Genomic DNA, 17,952 nt, shown 5'->3' with positions numbered 1-17,952 from the left:
AATTTGTATTCGAGGAAGGTGAGTGAGAAACATCTAAACTTGACTATGGACCTATCCCTTCAGATAGGCAGTAATAGATTTAGAAGTAGAAGACAATATGTCCTTGCAAACTTGATTGATCATAATTAGCACTAGTCATTATCAATTATCTCCTTGCAGCTATTAAGCAACAATTGTTTGTCTTTCCAAGTATATATCATTAATAATGTTGGATGGTTAAATTTTGAATTTCACAGCTAGAGGTACCCTATTCTTATGTGTGTTTCAATATGAGATATCGTCAAATGATCTCCCCAACATCTTCCCTGCAGGTGGTTTCTCTCTTCATAGTTATCGTCTTTGTTGGATTGTCTTCATCTGACAGTAGTGTTGATTACTGGTATAAGACGTGCTCTTCTGCATTCTTTACATGTGGCGAGCTTAAAAATGTTGGTTACCCGTTTTGGGGAGATGGCAGGCCTCAATACTGTGGGCACTCTGCGTTGGAGCTTCAGTGTAAGGATGATCCAAAAGGTCCTTACCCATATCTGCAAATTGGCCCAAGACACTTGGAAATTTATAGTGTTGTCAGCATCGCTTCCTCTGGTTATAGTGTTACCCTAGAACTCCGTGGGACTCCGCAAAATTCTTGCGGTTCTTACGGAAGAGATTTTGATGGGATACTTCAGTTCAGCGAAAGTGTTGAGAAGATTAACGTACTTTACAAGTGCAACAAAGGGGTAGTTCCAAATCATAGAGATGGCTCGGTTTCATGCTATGAGAATTCTTCCAGATTTCCAGTTTATTATCGGAACAACAATTCAGGCCAAGGCCAATATTCATCTTGCAGCTCATCTCAGGTTCCAGTCTTTAAAAAAGAGTTGGATCTTTATAACAAGGGTAATAAAACTGTTTCTCAGATCTTACAAGAGGGTTTTGAGGTGAATTATGAGTATTCCTTAGATTGTGTCAAGTGTTATAAATCGGGTTGCATTTGTGGGTCATCATCATCTTCAGTTTTTCTGTGCCTCTGCGGAAAAGGTAAGCATTTGTTCCATTGTGGTACTGTTACCAAACTACCACTCAAATGGATCATTCGGATCAAGTATGGGTCATACAGGAAACGAAACAAAGGCTTTTGTGTTCTGGTGTTTCAATATAGGGTTATTTCGGGGTTTTCAGGTTTTTTGTACGGGTCAATTTATTCATGTCTGAGTCGCCTTTTGGTCATGTTTATCACAGTTTTTTATATTTTTATGTACATAAAGTCAACTGTAAATTCAAATAGTCATTCTTTGTCATTCGTTATTGGATCATTTCGAGACAGATGGTTTAATATCTGGCTGGGTCATTCTCAATTAGGGGCATATCAGGTCTAGCAATTTGATCAGGATGGATCAATTTAGGCTTTCGGTCATATTGTAGTTATTTTGTTCATGTCGTTCCATTCCGTTCAGTTTCGTCACATTTATTACTCGTTCATGACGTTCCAGTCTGTTCAGGATGGACTGTCAGCATAAGCATGTCAAAAGCACAAATTCCGTATCAAAGACGTTAATCTGTGAAGTTCAGGTCGTTTATTATATACATACATTATATATATGCCTCTAATTTCATGTTGCTAATTCTACCACAGTAAACAAATTAAGGAGACTCATCATTGTTGGATCAGGTAATCTAATGCTACAATCAAATTACATTCCTCCTTTAGTTCCTTTTTTTTTTTTTTTTTTTTTTTTTTTTTTTTTTTTATAATAAATAAAGCTAACAATTTAATGTAAATTTGTTTCTGCAGCATCATTAGCAGTGGGGATAGGGATATTAATTGTTATTGCCTGGTATCTAAGGAAAAAGAAATCAAGTCGGAAATTTGCTACGTTCTGGAAGTCAGAAGCCACAACATGCCCAAATGTTGATGCATTCTTACAAATTTATGGTTCGTTTTCTGTAACAAGGCACACATACAAGAATTTAAAGAAAATCACAAATGATTTCAAAGAGAAACTTGGTGAAGGTGGCTATGCTGTTGTTTACAAAGGCATGTTAAACAATGGATGTCATGTGGCTGTGAAGGTGTTGAAACAATTAAAGGGAACTGGGGAGGACTTCCTCAACGAGGTAGCTAGCATTAGTCGAACTAACCATGTCAATGTTGTCACTCTTTTAGGTTTTTGCTTTGAGGGTAACAAAAGAGCCTTGATATATGAGTATTTGCCGAATGGATCTCTTGAAAAGTTCACATATCATGGTGCTAGTGCCAGCAGTAAATCATTACCATGGGAAGCACTTCTTAATATCGCCATAGGGATCGCAAAAGGACTAGACTACTTACACCGCGGTTGTAATGCTCGGATTTTGCATTTCGACATCAAGCCACACAATATTCTACTTGATCAAGACTTTACTCCAAAGATTTCAGATTTTGGCCTAGCGAGATTATGTCCCCTAAAAGAAAGTACCATATCAATGATGGAAGCAAGAGGAACTATTGGGTACATAGCTCCAGAGGTATTCTGCAGAACTTTTGGAAGAGTTTCTCACAAATCGGATGTTTATAGCTTCGGGATGATGATTTTAGATATGGCATGTGGTAGAAACAATTTATCTGCAGAAGAGCAAATAAGCAGTGACCAAGATTTTCCGAATTGGATATACGACAGACTTGAACTGGAAGAGGAAGCTTCGTTCCAAGGAACTACAAATGACAAAGAAAAAGCATTGCAGAGGAAGATGATTTTGGTCAGCTTGTGGTGTATACAGTCTTATCCTTCAAATCGTCCATCAATGAGTACGGTGGTACAAATGCTACAAGGGTGTCCTGATTCAATACAAATGCCACCCAGGCCGTATTTATCTTCACCTCCGAGATTGGCCTCCGTTACCTCAGGAACTATCACACAAACTCAGTGACCATCTGACATAAGACATTCATCTTTTTCTTGTGGCAATCTAGCTTAACTGGAGGTCTAGAGTTTGATACTTGGGAAATGGACCAATGTAAAACTCATTAGAGCTTTTCTTCCGGTCCTACCCAACTCAAATCTAGACTATGTTTTTAAAATGGGATATCTATTAGATACTTGTGCGATATGTGCGTGCATAAATGCTACGAGTAATATACACTCCTGAGCGAGGTTTGTGAAAGACGGGATCTCACCCGTCGAGTTAGTCCCACCCTTCTGTAGAACAGTGAGGCATAATAAAATAATTGCAGTACTTTGTAAATTGTTTTTCTAGTCAGTAGTCATACATGCTTTCATATTTATTTAGTTGGTAATCATCATATATTGAATATATTATGCCTTTTATTTCCTGTATTTCGAATTCGATAATTGTGTTCTGTTCTATGATGTTACATTCTCACTTTAGGTGAAAATCACAAACATACTAAAATAGAATTTGTGTAAATGAGGCTAAATGAAAGGGCAGCCAAGGAGCAACGTTCCGCAAATGTCCACCAGAGGAGAAGTTTCTGTAATAATTTCACCCAGCAAACAAACATGGCCAAGACCTCCACAGCAACAGAAAAATGGCGGGAGCACCAATTGTCGTTTTTCCGACATTGGAGAACTCGAAGTATACCTCTCTAAAAATATTTTTCTCTGAGGTAACAATCTTTCTTTTCACTGTGTGCTTCGAATTTTGATCTTTTGACGTTGTGGTGGTTTTATAGGCAGTTCCCATAAAATCTCTGTGAGGCAGTATAACAAACATTTGGTAGGCCATTTATCTGGTATTGATTGCTTGTTTGTTTTAATTGATTTCATTTTAATATGGTCATCATCATTCATGTTTCTGTTTATTGATTACCTGATTAACAGTTAACACTGAGAACTCCTCAGTATAGTTGAAGATACAATTCAGAATATATTGATCAGATTTATGGTGCACCTAGGACTAGTATAGTATAACATGTAAAATTCGTTGCCGATTCTTTGTTCGGGAAATCTAGTCGAAAAGATCGCTGAAAATTGGAAATTTAACTGAAACGTGAGATGGTAGATAATTGAAAAGTTAACTAAAACAAGAAATGTAACTGAAACTTAAAAAAGTAGTTGAAAATTAGAAGTCGATAAGGTAATGGATTAAGTTTGAATGTTTGATCAAATCCTTGTGTCTTTCCAATTATCATTAATAGTGTTGAAGGTAGAAACTTGAATTTTGCTAAATGACAACACCCGAAATTTTCCCATCCAGGTAACCTATTCTTATGCGCGTTTCCATATGAGATCTCGGCAAATGATTTCTTCAACATCTTTCCTGCATGACCTTTTTCTGTCCATAACTATTATCGTTGTTGTATTGTCTTCATCTGGTGGTGTTGATGATTGGTACTCGTATATGATATACTCTTCTGCATTATTTACATGTGGGGAACTCAAAAATGTTGGATACCCGTTCTGGGGAGATGGCAGGCGTCAATACTGTGGGCACCTGGCATTGCAACTTCTGTGTAAGGATTATCCAAAAGGTCGTTACCCATATCTGGAAATTGGCCAATATGCATCTTGCAACTCATCTTACAAGAGGGTTTTGAGGTGAATTATGAGTATTCCTTATATTGTGTCAAGTGTTAAATCGGTTTGCATTCGTGGAGCATCTTCATCTTCAGTTTTTGTGTGCCTCTGCAAAAAGGGCAAGCATTTGTGGTATGTACATATGTACTGTCACCAAACTACCACTCAAATGGGTCATTCAGGGCAGGAAACAAAGGCCTTAAGTGTTCTGGTGTTTCAATATTGGGTTATTTCGGGTCATTCAGGTTTGTTTGTACAGGTCAATTTATTCATGTCTGAGTCACCTTTTGGTCATGCTTATCATAGTTTTTATATTTGTTAAAGTCAACTGTAATTTCAAATAAATCATTCAGGGTCATTCTCAATTAGGGTCATATCAGGTCTAGCAATTTTGATTAGAATTGGTCAATTTTGGCTTTCGGTCATATTGTGGTTATTTTATCCATCATGTTCCAGTCCGGTCAGTTTCGTCACATTTACTACTCCCTCTTTCGTGACGGTTATTTCGTGATACATCTGTTATAAACGTGTTAAAAGCACAAGTTCTGTATCAAAGTCGTCAATCTGTGAAGTTCAGCTCGTTTATATATGCCTCTAATTTCGTGTTACTAATTCTACCACAGTAAAACAAATCCAGGAGACTCATCATTGTTGGATCAGGTAATCTAATGCTACAATTAAATTACATACCTCCTCTAGTTCTTTTTTTTGTTTTTTTTTTTAGTACGAGTGATAAATAAACCTAACAATTTTAATGTAAATTTGATTTCTGCAGCATTATTAGCAATGGGGATAGGATCGTTACTTGTTATCGCCTGGTTTATAAGGAAAGAGAAATTAAGTCGGAAATTCACTACGTTCTGGAACTCAGAAGCTACAACATGCCCCAGTGTTGATGCATTTTTCAAAATTTATGGTTCGTTTTCTTTAACAACGCACACATACAAGAATTTAAAGAAAATCACCAATGATTTCAAAGAGAAACTTGGAGAAGGTGGCTATGCTGTTGTTTACAAAGGCATGTTAAACAATGGATGTCATGTGGCGGTGAAGGTGTTGAAACAATCAAAGGGAACCGGGGAAGACTTCCTCAACGAGGTTGCTAGCATCAGTCGGACTAACCATGTCAATGTTGTCACTCTCTTAGGTTTTTGTTTTGAGGGTAACAAAAGAGCCTTGGTATATGAGTATTTGCCGAATGGATCTCTTGAAAAGTTCACATGTCATGGTGATAAATCATTACCTTGGGAAACACTTTTTAATATCGCTACAGGGATCGCAAAAGGACTAGACTACTTACACCAGGGTTGTAATGCTCGGATTTTGCATTTTGACATCAAGCCTCACAATATTCTACTTGATGAAGATTTTACCCCAAAGATTTCAGATTTTGGTCTTGCTAGATTATGTCCCCTAAAAGAAAATACCATATCAATGATGGAAGCAAGAGGGACTATCGGGTACATAGCTCCAGAAGTATTCTGCAGAACTTTCGGAGGAGTTTCCCACAAGTCGGATGTTTATAGCTTTGGGATGATGGTTTTAGATATGGCATGTGGTAGAAACAATTTATCTGCAGAACAGCAAAAAGGCAGTGACCAGGATTTTCCGGATTGGATATACGACAAACTTGAACTGGAAGAGGAAGCTTCATTTCAAGGAACTACAAATGACGAAGAAAAAGCATTGCAGAGGAAGATGATTTTGGTTAGCTTGTGGTGTATACGGACTTATCCTTCAAACCGGCCATCAATGAGTACGGTGGTACAAATGCTACAAGGGTGTCTTGATTCAATAAAAATGCCACCCAGGCCGTATTTATCTTCTCCTCCTAGGTTGGCCTTTGATACCTCAGGAACTATCACACAAACTCAGTGACGGTATAAAAAAGACATTCATCTTTTTCTTGTGGCAATCTAGCTTAACTGGAGGTCAAGAGTTCTATACTCTAGGAACGCAACAATGTTAAAACTCATGAGTAGAGTTTTGCTGCTGATCCTACCCAACTCTGATTCTAGACTAAATCGGATACTGCAAACTAAAATAATAATAATAATAATAAAATATAATGATATTTTCTATCTGATCAGTTTCCTCTTTGGTGCTTGCCTATTCAGTGAATGCAACAGCATAGTCTGTAAGTAAATTATTTATCTTTTGAGTATATATGTACTGTACCTCATGCTTGTAATGTTACCAAATAATAGCAAAATGCTGGTTTTGTTGAAAACTGTTTGGTCTTTGAACTATCTATTTACATTGGGTTTCTATTAGACACTTGTGCTATATGTGCGTGCATAAATGCGTAATACATACCTACTGTTGAATGAGTCTCGTGAAAGATGGAATCTCACATTTTCACCCATCGAGTTAGTCCCACCCGGCCACCCTTCTTTAATATTCGTCAAAAGCTATATATCGAACTCAAGTGATATGAATTACAGTTCTACTGATGGAGACGGAATATGTTTACATTTATGAAAGAATAATCACAAATTGTTTGTATTCACTATTCAGGAAGGTGAGTGAGAAATATGTAAGCTTGACTGTTGACTTATATCCCTTCAAAGACGCAGTAATAGATAGGCATTACCAATTTCCACAAGTATATGGTCTTGCAAACTTGATTAATCTTAATTATCTCTAGACAATAATTCAGTATCATTGTCTCTTCCCAATTATCATTATTAGTGTTAAAAGTAGAATCTTGAATTTTGCTAATGACAGACATCTAAAAATTTCACTTCTAGAGATCTCGAAAAATGGTATCCTCAACATCTTCCCTGCACTTGCTCTCTTTTGCCATCTTTGTCGTCGTCTTTGTTGGGTTGCCTTCATCTGATGGTGTTGATGACAGGTATAAGACATGCTCTTCTGTATTTACATGTGGGAAACTCAAAGATGTAGGGTTCCCATTTTGGGGAGATGGCAGGCCTAAATACTGTGGCCACCCGGCGTTGCAGCTTCAGTGTATTGATAATCCAAAAGGTCGTTTCCCGTTTCTGAAAATTGGCCCAAAATACTTGGAAGGTTATAATGTTCTTAACATCACTTTCTCTGGTAATAACATAACTCTTGAACTTCGTGGGGCTGCGGAAAACACTTGTGGTTCTTACGGAAGAGATTTTGGTGGCATACTTGAGTTCACCAGAAAGGTTGAGATGATTAACTTACTTTACAAGTGCAACAACGGGATGGTTCCAAACCGTAGTGATGGCAATGTTACATGCTATGAGAATTCTTTAAAATTTCCAGTTTATTATCGGCACAATAATTCAGCCCGAGGGCAATATGCATCTTGCAACTCTGCTCCGAATCCAGTCTTAAGAAAACAGTTGGATCTTTATAACAAGGGTAATACAACGGTTTTTCAGATCTTATATAAGGGGTTTGAAGTGAATTATGCGTATCCCTTAGAATGTATCAAGTGTTATAAATCAGGTTGTATATGTGGCTCATCTTCGCCTTCAGATTTTGTGTGCCTCTGCAAACCAGGTATGCATATGTACTACTCTGTGTACTTTAACTAAATTAGTACTCACTAAAAATGCTTATAATTTCATATCATTCTCTCCACAGCAATATCCAGAGGACTCATCATTGTTGGATCAGGTAATCTAGTGTTATTGTCAAGATACATTCAGCATCCAGTTCTAATGTTAATAAATTTACCTGAATTTATATGTCAATTCGTTTTCTGCAGCTTCAATAGCAGTGGGGGTAGGGCTGTTAATTGTTATTGCCTGGTATCTAAGGAAAAAGAAATCAAGTCCGAAATTCGCTACGTTCTGGAAGTCAGAAGCCAAAACATGCCCCAATGTTGATGCCTTCTTACAAATTTATGGTTCATTTTCTTTAACAAGACATACATACAAGAATTTAAAGAAAATCACCAATGATTTCAGAGAGAAACTTGGTGAAGGTGGCTATGCTATTGTTTACCAAGGTAAGTTAAACAGCGGCTCTCTTGTGGCGGTGAAAGTCTTGAAACAATCAAAGGGAGACGGTGAAGACTTTATCAATGAGGTAGCTAGCATCAGTCGAACTAACCATGTCAATATTGTCACTCTTTTAGGTTTTTGCTTCGAGGGTAATAAAAGAGCCTTGATATATGAGTATTTGCCGAATGGATCCCTTGAAAAGTTTACATATCATGGTGCTGGTCCCAGTAATCAATCCTTACCATGGGAAACACTTCTTAATATCGCCATAGGGATCGCAAAAGGATTAGACTATTTACACCGAGGTTGTAATGCTCGTATTTTGCATTTCGACATCAAGCCTCACAATATTCTACTTGATCAAGAGTTTATCCCGAAGATTTCAGACTTTGGCCTTGCTAGATTATGTCCCTTACAAGAAAGTACCATTTCAATGATGGAAGCAAGAGGGACTATCGGGTACATAGCTCCAGAGGTATTCTGCAGAACAATTGGAGGAGTTTCCCACAAATCGGATGTTTATAGCTTCGGGATGATGGTTTTAGACATGGTATGTGGTAGAAACAATCTATCTGCAGATCAGCAAAGAAGTAGTGACCTGTATTTTCCAAAGTGGATATATGACCGACTCGAACGACAGGCGGAAGGTTCATTTCAAGGAACTACAAATGACCAAGAAAGAGTATTGCAGAAGAAGATGATTTTAGTAAGCTTATGGTGTATACAGACTTATCCTGCAAATCGTCCATCAATGAGTAGAGTCTTAGAAATGCTACAGGGGTGTCTTGATTCAATACAAATGCCGCCCACGCCGAATTTATCTTCTCCTCCGAGATTGGCCTTCGATACCTCAGGAACTATCACACAAACCCAGTGATGATCTGACACAAGACGTTCATCTTTTTCTTATGGCAATCTAGCTTAACTGGAGGTTTTGAGTTCGATATTCTGGGAACACAAACAATGTTCAAACCCGTAAGTACAGTTTTGCTGCCGATTCTACCCTACTTGAATCTAGAGTAAATCGGATATTGCAAACTGAAAATAATGTATAATGATATTTTTTTTCTGGTATGTTTTGCCCTTTTTTGCTTGAATTTACTTGCACGATGCGCCTATTCAGTGAATGCATCAGTTTAGTCTGGTTGTAAATTATTTTTTTTCTGGTATGTTTTGATCTGTCCTGCTTGAATTTACTCGCGGAATGCACCTATTCAGTAAATTATTCATCTTTGAGTATATATGTATTGTACCTCATGCTTGTAATGTTACCAAATAACAGCAAAATGCTGGCTTTGTTGAAAACTGTTTGGTCATTGAACTATGTATTCAAAATGGGTTTTCTATTAGACACTAGCGGTATATGCGCGCGCGTAATACATACTCCTGAGCGAGCCTCGTGAAAGACGGGATCATTTCATGAGAATATTAATAAAATAATATTTGTCAAAAGTTTGGTTGAAGCAGGGTAGAAGAGTGAGGCATGATAAAATAATAGCTGTACTTTGAATATTTCTTTGGTCAGTAGTCATACATGCTTTCATTTTTTATTTAATTAGTAATCATTTCATGAGAATATTAATAAATTATGCTTTTACTATTAAATAAACGTAACTAAACCAATCAATTTTTTTTTTTTTTTTTTTCCGACAATCGTTAACTGCTTTTATAAAAAGAAACGATAAACATTGTAACCAAAAAAAAAATAAAAAGAAACGATAAACATAGCGTTTTTACAGATACAAGCAAAGCATACGTAAACTAACCAGTAGCAAGGCTAACTGACCAGTTACGATGTACACGAAGTAATGTGCGAATTTCACCTAACGAATTTCGCACAGCTATTGGGACTGACTTTTGAGAGGCCAGAACTGAACATAATTTTTGGGAAGTCACCACGAAGGTAACTGCAGTGGATGTAACCAACTCCTGTCTTAACATAAGCTGGAGTAAAGCTTGAGAATAGGCAACAAGAGGAGTAGATGCTCGCACGTAGTACTGGTCAGGCAAGCAAGCGTCCGATTCGACAGTAGCAGTGTAACCATTTTGGATAGAATTCCTGCAGATGTAAAGACGGTAAGAAAGAGAAGATGTTGAAGTTGAATGATGATTATCTGCCGACATGGGAAGTGTTTGGGACTGATTTTCATCATGGCGTAGAATGGGCAGACGCAAATGTGAATGGTGTAACGCATCTGCTAGGTGAAGGATCCGTTCCGGCACAAGCGCATTATTGTCAAAGACGATAGAGTTGCGGATAAGCTAGATGGAGCGCAGGATGCAAAAGAAGTAGAGTAAGGAACTAAATCCCGGTGAAGAAATCTGATGAAGGTATGTAATATGATCAGCTAGCCAACGGATAAAAGAAACACTTGGGTTAGCCATAGATTGTATAGCGAGCAAAGAAGACCGCCAGACATGTTGAATGATGTCACAAGAGCGGAATAAATGTTCAGGAGATTCCAAAGCAGATCGACATAAAGAGCATAGAGCATCAATCCGAAAGGCCCTATGTGCTAGAACCGTCTTAGTTGGGAGGATGTGATGGGCAAGCCTCCATATGAAAAGAGGAAATTTGCTAGAAAATGGGAAACTCCATACTAACTTCCAAGGAAACGTGCTTAGTGTCGGTGTTGTTGTCGTACCTTTAGATAAAAGGTAAGCGTACCCAGATCATAACAGCCATCCTCAGTGTACTTCCAATAAAGGAAATCGTCATTTGCAAGAATAGGCGGTTCCATAGCCAAAATAGCTTGAGCTGTGGGATTGTCAAAAACTCGAAAAATATGTTGCGGTTTCCAGGAGCAATTGTCATTAACAAAATCAGAAATTGTAGGAACGGTATGGCGCTGTTCTTGACGCAATTTTGGGGGATGACCTTGTATCCAGTGACTAGAGAGAAGATTAATTGAGTTACCATTGCCAACTTTCCAAGCCATAGCGTCAGTGCAAGAAGCAGTTGCTCGACAAATACCTTGCCATACAAAGGAAGGTTGTGTAACATTGGACCTCATCTTAGGAATAAGAAGGTCGCACCTATACTTTGGCTTGAGGTACTTTTCAAGTATACCATCCGGCTTATGGTGGATGCGCCAAAAATTCTTCATAAGATAAGCTTGACTAAGGATGGTTACCGATTTAATACTAAGGCCTCCCTTATCTCTTGGAATGTGCAAATGTTGTTGGGATAGCCAGTGAATAGAGCGGTGTGAAGAATGTTTACTCCACCAGAAAGCCGCAATTAATGAGTCAATTTTTCTTGAAACGGAAAGCGGTAATGGGACAGCCGCCAGAATATGAACCAACGAACCAAGCAAGATGGAGTTAATAATAACAAACTTGCTAGCTTGATATAGGTGAAGTGAAGACAAAGCCGAGATACACATAGTAATCTTATCAAGAATTTAATTAAAAGCCGTCTTCTTACATTTTGGTAAATCAACCGGAACCCCCAAATAAGTACCAAAGGAATCACTTGCTTTCATACGCAGAATGGAGGTCATATGGGTTTTGAAATCTTCCGGTGAATTGGGACTAAATTTAATAAACGATTTTTTGCAGATTAATCATCTGACCAGAAACGTCCTCAAATCCCTGGAAAATATCTCGGATAGCCTCAAAGGAAGCAGGCGTTGCCTTGCAGCAAATGAAAGCGTCATCGGCATAAAAAAGATGCGAGAGAGGCGGAGCATACCGCTAGATTTTGAGGCCAAAGATGCGGTGTTGGGATTCAGCCTGCTGAAGTTGACGAGATAGAATTTCCATACACAAAATAAATAGGTAAGTGTCTTTGTCACCTGCATGATCGACATCACAAAATGCATGAAGACGGGATGGGGAGTCTCGATATAATTGGAGGCGAACGGTTTGAGTCCCTTGCAAGTAGCGAAGAAGACGCTTTAGCGCAGTCCAATGAGTGGTGGTGGGGTGATGTAGAAATTGAGCAAGGCGATTAATGGCAAAGGCAATGTCGGGCCTGGTTAGGGATATGTACTGTAGGCTACCAACAATAGCACGATAGCCGGAGTGGTCATGAATGGGTAGGTGGTCTTCACGAACCAAGGACGGAGATGTAGCCATGGGTGTCGTATTAGGCTTAACATCAATCATTTTGTACTTGGTTAGAAGATCATGAATATACTTGGATTGGTTTAGGTGAATTCCCAGAGAGTTATGAGCAACTTCGATGCCTAGAAAATAAGACAGCGGGCCAAGGTCTTTAAGCGAAAAACGTTGGGACAACTTGTCAATGAAGTAGTGTAACTGGGTAGGGTGTGGTCCAGTAACGATATGTCGTCAACGTAGATGAGCATGTAAATGAAAGTGGTTTGTGTATGTAGAATAAATAAGGACGAGTCAAAAATAGATTGTTTAAAACCATAATTTAGGAGATAAGAGGTTAATTCAGTGTACCAGGCTCGAGGAGCCTGTTTGAGGCCATAAATGGCTTTGTTTAATTTACAAACATGATCAGTTTTTGCTTGATTAACGAAGCCAGGAGGTTGAATCATAAATACATTGTCAGTTAACTTGCCTTAGAGGAACGCATTATTGACATCTAATTGCCTTAGCGACCATGAATTAGTGACAACTAAGGATAGAATTAAATGAACGGTTGTTGGTTTAATAACGGGACTAAATGTTTCATTAAAATCAATACCGGGTTTTTGATGGAATCCCTTAGCGACAAGACGAGCTTTGTGTTGTTTAAGGGTGCCATCGGGGTTAAATTTGTTCCTGTAAACCCACTTACATCTTATGACATTTTGAGATGAAGTGCGTGGAACAAGGGTCCAGGTTTGGTTTCGTTCAAGAGCATCAAATTCTTCTTGCATGGCATTTCTCCATTGAGGAAGAATAAGAGCTTGCTTGACGGTGTTGGGTAGAATATCACTGTTTGAGGAGGCTTGAGCGAGGTTGTTAGTGTAGTTAGGATTGGGTTTCATAATGCCATTGTCGAGTCTTGTAACAATGGTCTTAGGAGGTGGTGGTACGGCTTGTTTGCGAGCTTTAGGAGCGGGTTTCGAGGGTGCAGCGGAAGAGAGAGGAGAAGCAGGAGTGGGAGTAATAGAGGAAGAGGAGTTGTGTTGATTGGGCTCATTATTGGGAGCAGTTGAGGGTGTTGTAGGCGAAGGGTGAGGTCGACGAGAATAAACAATGTGGATGGGATGGCGTGGTGGAGGCCTGGTGGACGTGGTGGATGAAGGGACCAAGGTAGGTGGCACGGTAGTGTCCGGCTGAGGAAGGAGCGGTATATGGAGAGTGCACCAGTCATCGAGTATAGGTGAAGGACTAGGTGTCGAGATGGTGTCACGAAATGGGTATTTATCTTCAATAAATTTCACATGTCGAGAAGTATAAATGCGACGGGTTTTTGGGTCTAAGCAGTGATAGGCACTTTGTGTGGTAGAGTAGCCAACAAAAATACATGCGATGGAGCGAGCTTCTAATTTATGTTTTGTATACGGTCTTAACCACGGATAACATAAGCATCCAAAATTACGAAGTTTATGATATTCGGGTTGGATTTTATGCAATTTAAAATAAGGGGAGTCACCATTTAAATTTTTAATATGGAGTCGATTTATAAGGTATGTGGCGGTAGTAAATGCAAAGAGCCAATAAGTCGTGGGAAGGCCAGCGTGATTGAGTAATGCGAGGCCGGTTTCTACAATATGTCTATGTCGTCTTTCAGCATAGCCATTGTGTTCCGGTGTGTGTGGTGGACTTGTACTATGCGAGATGCCATCATCGAGTAAAGATTGATTTAATTTAATGTATTCGCCACCATTATCAGAAAAGAAGCGACGAATGGGTCGATTAAAATATTTCTCAACTAAAGCTTTAAATTGTGTAAATATTTGAGTGGTTTTAGATTTTCGTTTTAAAGGGTATAGCCAAACGTATTTAGTGAATATTACATAGTATTTGTAGTGGTCACGAGATAAGACTGGACTAGTCCAGAGGTCCGAAGAAAGCAAGTCGAGGGGTGCGTTGGACGTTAACGATGAAATAGAAAATGGTAGCTTCTTGCTTTTAGAGATACAACAGGCATGACAATGGTTGAACACATAAGTCCCATCCGGCCACCCTTCTTTAATAGTATTCGTAAAAAGTTTGGTTGAAGCAGGGTACACTGTGAGGCATAATAAAATGATAGCAGTACTACAAGTTGATTCACTAAAATGGGCATGATCTACTGAAGCTATGTATCGAACAGAAGTGATATCAATTACAGTTCTACTGATGGAGACGGAATATGTTTACATTTATGAAAGAATAATCACAAATTGTTTGTATTCACTATTCAGGAAGGTGAGTGAGAAACATGTAAGCTTGAGTGCTTGACTGTTGACTTATCCCTTCAAAGACGCAGTAATAGTTGTAGAAGTATAGGACAATGATAGGCATTACCAATTTCCACAAGTATATGGTCTTGCAAACTTGATTAATCTTAATTATCTCTAGACAATAATTCAATATCATTAATAGTGTTAAAAGTAGAAACTTGAATTTTGCTAATGACACACATCTAAAAATTTCACTTCTAGAGGTACCTTATTCCTTCCTATGTGCATTTCCAAATGAGATCTCGAAAAATGGTATCCTCAACATCTTCCCTGCACTTGCTCTCTTTTGCCATCTTTGTCGTCTTTGTTGGATTGCCTTCATCTGATGGTGTTGATGACAGGTATAAGACATGCTTTTCTGTATTAATTACATGTGGGAAACTCAAAAATGTCGGGTTCCCATTTTGGGGAGAGGGCAGGCCTCAATACTGTGGCCACCCGGCGTTGCAGCTTCAGTGTATTGATTATCCAACTGGTAGTTACCCGTATCTGAAAATTGGCCCAAAACAATTGGAATCTTATAATGTTGTTAACATCACATATTATGGTAATAACATAACTCTTGAACTTCGTGGGGCTCCGGAAAATAGTTGTGGTTCTTACGGAAGAGATTTTGGTGGCATACTTGAGTTCACCAGAAAGGTTGAGATAATTAACTTACTTTACAAGTGCAACAACAGGATGGTTCCAAACCGTAGTGATGGCAATGTTACATGCTATGAGAATCATTCCAAATTCCCAGTTTATTATCGGAACAATAATTCAGCCCAAGGCCAATATGCATCTTGCATCTCTGCTGAGGTTCCAGTCTTTAGTAAAGAGTTGGATCTTTATAACAAGGGTAATATAACGGTTTCTCAGATCCTTTACGAGGGGTTTGAGGTGAACTATGGGTACCCTTTAGAATGTGTCAAGTGTTATAAATCTGGTTGTATATGTGGCTCATCTTCGCGTTCTGATTTTGTGTGCCTCTGCAAATCAGGTATGCATATGTACTACTCTGTGTACTTTAACTAAATTAGTACTCACTAAACCCTTACAAGCGGGCCCTTTTGGATCGGATTATTTTAGGTATATATACCATTTTGAATCAGTATTTTTGATCTTTATTGGATGTGTAATATCTAGTCTTTTAGCTGTGTGTCATTTTTGGTTGGGTGGTTAAATGGTAAACTTGTCCGGTGTCGCCCTAGCACTTCTCGTCACATAATATGGATATTGTTTTGTGTCATTTTCGGAATGAGTATTCTCAGGTTGGGTGGTTTCATGCTAGATTATTTTGCTACAGGCCAATAGCGGGTCTAGCATAGTCCAACTCCGCCCAGTGAATTCGGGTTTTGGATGATTTGGGTCAAACTTTCCTGATACTCTTCATATTTGTGTTTTGGTGATTCATATGTCATTAGCATGCAAAAAAATTCTCTAAGACGTAAATCTTTAATTTTCGTGTCGTTTTTTTCCTTACATATTTTTTTTCTTAGATATATATGCTTATAGTTTCATATCATTATCTCCACAGCAATATCCAGAGGACTCATCATTGTTGGATCAGGTAATCTAGTGTTATTGTCATGATACATTCAGCATCCAGTTCTAATGTTAATAAATTTACCTGACAATTTATATGTAAATTTGTTTTCCCCAGCATCAATAGCAGTGGGGATAGGGCTGTTAATTGTTATTGCCTGGTTTCTAAGGAAAAAGAAATCAAGTCCGAAATTCGCTACGTTCTGGAAGTCAGAAGCCAAAACATGCCCTAATGTTGATGCCTTCTTACAAATTTATGGTTCGTTTTCTTTAACAAGGCATACATACAAGAATTTAAAGAAAATCACCAATGATTTCAGCGAGAAACTTGGTGAAGGTGGCTATGCTATTGTTTACCAAGGTAAGTTAAAGAGCGGCTCTCTTGTCGCGGTGAAAGTCTTGAAACAATCAAAGGGAGACGGTGAAGACTTTATCAACGAGGTAGCTAGCATCAGTCGAACTAACCATGTCAATATTGTCACTCTTTTAGGTTTTTGCTTCGAGGGTAATAAAAGAGCCTTGATATATGAGTATTTACCGAATGGATCCCTTGAAAAATTCACATATCATGGTGCTGGTCCCAGTAATCAATCCTTACCATGGGAAACACTTCTTAATATCGCCATAGGGATCGCTAAAGGATTAGACTATTTACACCGAGGTTGTAATGCTCGGATTTTGCATTTCGACATCAAGCCTCACAATATTCTACTTGATCAAGACTTTATCCCGAAGATTTCAGACTTTGGCCTAGCTAGATTATGCCCCTTACAAAAAAGTACCATATCAATGATGGACGCAAGAGGGACTATTGGGTACATAGCACCAGAGGTATTTTGCAGATCTTTTGGAAGAGTTTCTCACAAATCGGATGTTTATAGCTTCGGGATGATGGTTTTAGATATGGCATGTGGTAGAAACAATTTATCTGCAGATCAGCAAAAAAGCAGTGACCTGTATTTTCCGAAGTGGATATACGACAAACTTGAACTGCAGGAGGAAGCTTCATTTCAAGGAACTACAAATGACGAAGAAAAAGCATTGCAGACGAAGATGATTTTGGTAAGCTTATGGTGTATACAGACTTATCCTTCAAATCGGCCAACAATGACTACGGTGGTAGACATGCTACAAGGGTGTCCTGATTCGATACAAATGCCACCCAGGCCGAATTTATCTTCACCTCCGAGATTGGCCTTCAATACCTCAGGAACTACTACACAAACCCAGTGACGGTCTGACATACACAATGTTGAAACTCAAGAGTAGAGTATTGCTGCCGATCCTACCTAACTCATATCTGTAAATCGGATAGTGCAAATTAAAAATAAATACTCAGCATATTTTATTTCTGGTATGTTTTGATCTGCCCTGCTTGAATTTACTCGCAGAATGCACCTACTCAGTAAATTATTCATCTTTGAGTATATATGTACTGTACCTCATGTTTGTAATGTTTCCAAATAACAGCAAAATGCTGGCTTTGTTGAAAACTGTTTGGTCTTTGAACTATGTATTCAAAATGATCTTTCTATTAGACACTAGTGCTATATGCGCGCGCGTAATACATACTCCTGAGCGAGCCTCCTAAAAGACGGGATCTCACCCGTTGAGTTAGTCCCACCCTTCTTTAATATT

General features: G+C 38.6%; 3 protein-coding genes across 3 annotated transcripts; all 3 read left to right on the top strand.

Annotated features, from left to right (window-relative positions):
• Positions 1–269: 269 nt before the first annotated feature.
• On the top strand, positions 270–6,678 carry LOC141613150 (LEAF RUST 10 DISEASE-RESISTANCE LOCUS RECEPTOR-LIKE PROTEIN KINASE-like 2.4). The gene is made up of 4 exons (XM_074431886.1): positions 270–1,020; positions 1,616–1,651; positions 1,775–5,156; positions 5,272–6,678. The coding sequence occupies exons 1-3, from the start codon at positions 270–272 to the stop codon at positions 2,887–2,889; spliced, it is 1,902 nt and encodes a 633-aa protein (XP_074287987.1). The 3' UTR covers positions 2,890–5,156; positions 5,272–6,678.
• LOC141613149 (LEAF RUST 10 DISEASE-RESISTANCE LOCUS RECEPTOR-LIKE PROTEIN KINASE-like 2.1) lies at positions 3,509–9,588 on the top strand. The gene is made up of 8 exons (XM_074431885.1): positions 3,509–3,586; positions 4,177–4,517; positions 4,679–4,741; positions 5,134–5,156; positions 5,272–6,203; positions 7,247–7,991; positions 8,076–8,108; positions 8,200–9,588. Exons 1-8 carry the CDS (start codon positions 3,509–3,511, stop codon positions 9,312–9,314), a joined length of 3,330 nt encoding a protein of 1,109 aa, XP_074287986.1. The 3' UTR covers positions 9,315–9,588.
• Positions 9,589–15,036: 5,448 nt separating this feature from the next.
• On the top strand, positions 15,037–17,551 carry LOC141613148 (LEAF RUST 10 DISEASE-RESISTANCE LOCUS RECEPTOR-LIKE PROTEIN KINASE-like 2.1). Its single transcript, XM_074431884.1, has 2 exons — positions 15,037–15,769; positions 16,433–17,551. Exons 1-2 carry the CDS (start codon positions 15,037–15,039, stop codon positions 17,545–17,547), a joined length of 1,848 nt encoding a protein of 615 aa, XP_074287985.1. The 3' UTR covers positions 17,548–17,551.
• Positions 17,552–17,952: the final 401 nt, after the last annotated feature.

Source organism: Silene latifolia, chromosome 11 (assembly GCF_048544455.1).
Source record: "Silene latifolia isolate original U9 population chromosome 11, ASM4854445v1, whole genome shotgun sequence".
Taxonomy (NCBI): domain Eukaryota; kingdom Viridiplantae; phylum Streptophyta; class Magnoliopsida; order Caryophyllales; family Caryophyllaceae; genus Silene; species Silene latifolia.
Note: the sequence above shows the minus strand (reverse complement) of the source record. Positions and strands in the feature narration are given on the sequence as shown.

Bases quoted from the DNA above. Each gene is read 5' to 3' on its own strand.
- LOC141613149 (XM_074431885.1), top strand. From the start codon at position 3,509: ATGGCGGGAGCACCAATTGTCGTTTTTCCGACATTGGAGAACTCGAAG. The intron at 4,742-5,133 runs GTTTGTTTGTAC...AAACAAATCCAG, and splicing joins GGTTATTTCGGGTCATTCAG to GAGACTCATCATTGTTGGAT. The intron at 8,109-8,199 runs GTAATCTAGTGT...CGTTTTCTGCAG, and splicing joins ACTCATCATTGTTGGATCAG to CTTCAATAGCAGTGGGGGTA.
- LOC141613150 (XM_074431886.1), top strand. From the start codon at position 270: ATGAGATATCGTCAAATGATCTCCCCAACATCTTCCCTGCAGGTGGTT. The intron at 1,021-1,615 runs GTAAGCATTTGT...ATTCTACCACAG, and splicing joins TCTGTGCCTCTGCGGAAAAG to TAAACAAATTAAGGAGACTC. The intron at 1,652-1,774 runs GTAATCTAATGC...TTGTTTCTGCAG, and splicing joins ACTCATCATTGTTGGATCAG to CATCATTAGCAGTGGGGATA.
- LOC141613148 (XM_074431884.1), top strand. From the start codon at position 15,037: ATGGTATCCTCAACATCTTCCCTGCACTTGCTCTCTTTTGCCATCTTT. The intron at 15,770-16,432 runs GTATGCATATGT...TGTTTTCCCCAG, and splicing joins TGTGTGCCTCTGCAAATCAG to CATCAATAGCAGTGGGGATA.